General features: G+C 38.7%; 1 protein-coding gene across 1 annotated transcript in view; it reads left to right on the forward strand.

Annotated features, from left to right (window-relative positions):
- Positions 1 to 204: 204 nt before the first annotated feature.
- The window catches only part of TBX18 (T-box 18), an 18450-nt gene continuing 16429 nt past the window's right edge, over positions 205 to 2225 (forward strand). Inside the window, exon 1 of the mRNA XM_009705096.1 lies at positions 205 to 303. Coding sequence (XP_009703398.1) covers positions 206 to 303 — 98 coding nt within the window. The 5' untranslated portion in view covers position 205. The remainder of the gene's footprint in view (positions 304 to 2225) is intronic.

Consider the following 2225-nt stretch of genomic DNA (forward strand, 5'->3'; position numbering starts at 1 on the left):
AGCATTGTTCGAGTAAATGCACTTCAGAAATCTGTTTTGACATATCGAATGGGCCATTTCATGGCTATGTAACTATAATCGTCCAAAAGGACTCTGTAGGCTAAAAGGAAGGACGAGAAAAATCCCACCGGTTACTTTTCCTAAACAACCGTTCCCGAGTCTGTTTCATATTAAAAATGACCTCTCTCTTTCCATGTTCAGGCGGATGTTTCCCGCAATGAGAGTGAAGATCTCAGGTTTAGACCCACATCAGCAGTATTATATTGCTATGGATATTGTGCCAGTGGATAACAAAAGATACAGGTATGGTGGCTTTAAGGCAAAAAACATGTGATGCAAGCCATAGGGAGCTTGGCTATTGGAAGAAAAACATTAGCACTATATAAATTAGCAGAAGGACGTGTTTAACTCTCCTTCGGATTCTTATTTTCATACTAGTGCTTTTGGGAAAAAAAAAATTGTGCCAAGGATGCAGAAGCAACTAACATTTCTGCTGAAGCTCTTTACGCATTTGCCTTGTGTTGTGTACGTACTGTGGGCAGATGCTCAGGTTTTGGCTTTCAGAGAGCACAGTTCTAGTGCGGTCAGGCAATGTTACCATATTTTATTCCTCATCATGTCAGTGGGAATTATTTCCTCTTAAAAAATAAATACAAAAATGGACAATTTTCTAGTGCTGAATGGCATTAACATTAATTAATAGCATTGATGTCTGATTTAATGGCATATAAGCTTTCTTGGTCATGCTTCAAATTGATTATATATAATTTAATTTAAAAGCTCTTTATCACTCTGATATTTGGTTGCTTAGGTTAACAAAGGGTGATGTTTCTAATTATTGGTTTTTAAAGAATTAGTGGCATTATTGTCTGAAGAATAGTGTGAGGAACAAGAGTAGCTGTTCTTCGAACATTTCAGAGTAGGAACTCTGTGCTGAAACTCTCCCTGTTTCGAGGGCAGTCGTGTTTCGAGGGAGCTGGTTGGACTCTGCTGAATCCTGTAGAAATGTTTGCAGGATTGGGCCCGCAGCGGTTATTATTGCCCGTTGTAGACGTTTTCTAGGTCTTGCTGTTACAGATGCGATCCCCTGCTCCGCAGTAGCCAGGAGGAGCCTGGCCAAGTGGTTCAGTGGAGGCAGGATCAGGTCCTTACCAATTGCTGGTTTGATTGTTTCAACCCTGTACTTAGTATAATGTGGGGAAAACCGCTGCAGATTTAATTGTAGAACTAGGAATATTTCAGACTAAGACTAAAAGGTTGGTTCTGCATGAATGCTGCCTTGTTTCCTAAGCAAATGCTGCCCTATGGTTTTCTACGTGTCCTTAGCTCATTGACTGCAATTTTGTCCTTTTCTCGTGCGGTGTACGAGACATTTCTTAGGACCGTTTTAGATTTTGTGGTTTTCAACAAGGTGCAGATACCAGTGCTGAGGATGTCCAGTACCTACAGTTAGGTGAGGCTTTTTGGACTGTACCATAGAGGAAAAAATGCCTTTTTTCTCTGGATCGGTGCAGTGCAGCTCAAATGAAAGCCTGTTTCTTGCTTTGGGTTGTGTGTGTGTATTTACTTAGTAATCTAAGCATATAATTCCTAGAAGGTCTGAGCAATTCCTTCATTCATAGAAAAAGCGAGGTGATTATTCCAAATTGAATAAAAATGTTAATATTAAAAAATTAAAACCAGTTACATTGAATATGAGTTGTTTAAACCTCATTTCATTGAAAATAAATAGTCATAATGAGCTGCACTGTGTGCCCAGTGTGATACGTGCTGCCCAGATAACTGAAGTAACTTTACAAAAGTTGCGTGAAGGGCAGTATTTTCTTAGCTGGCAAACTTAAAATTTCTATAATCCTGTACTAGTACCACACCTTTAACCTTCCCGCTAAATACGGTATTTCACATGTTTTACTTGATTCCCCTTTTCATTCTTTGCTGTGTAATGTCTGATTTTTTTTTTTTTTATTGCTGACTGTCATTTTAACTTTGGCTGTTCATGTGGCTTTACAAACTGTCTTGCAGATCTTTAGGTTTGAAAGATGCAACAACAGTCGCATATGGAGCCTGGTCTTTAGCTGTCATAGCAGATAGCCAAACTAAATGGAAATGAAGAAAATTACAGCTAGGTCTAGATTTCTAGCAAAGTTGGACCTTGTTGTAAATACTTGGAAGTGGGAGCTGTTGCTCAAAATATTTTATGTGTATTTATGACTTTTATTTACTTT

The sequence above is a fragment of the Cariama cristata genome, unplaced genomic scaffold (genome assembly GCF_000690535.1).
Source record: "Cariama cristata isolate BGI_N322 unplaced genomic scaffold, ASM69053v1 scaffold458, whole genome shotgun sequence".
Taxonomy (NCBI): domain Eukaryota; kingdom Metazoa; phylum Chordata; class Aves; order Cariamiformes; family Cariamidae; genus Cariama; species Cariama cristata.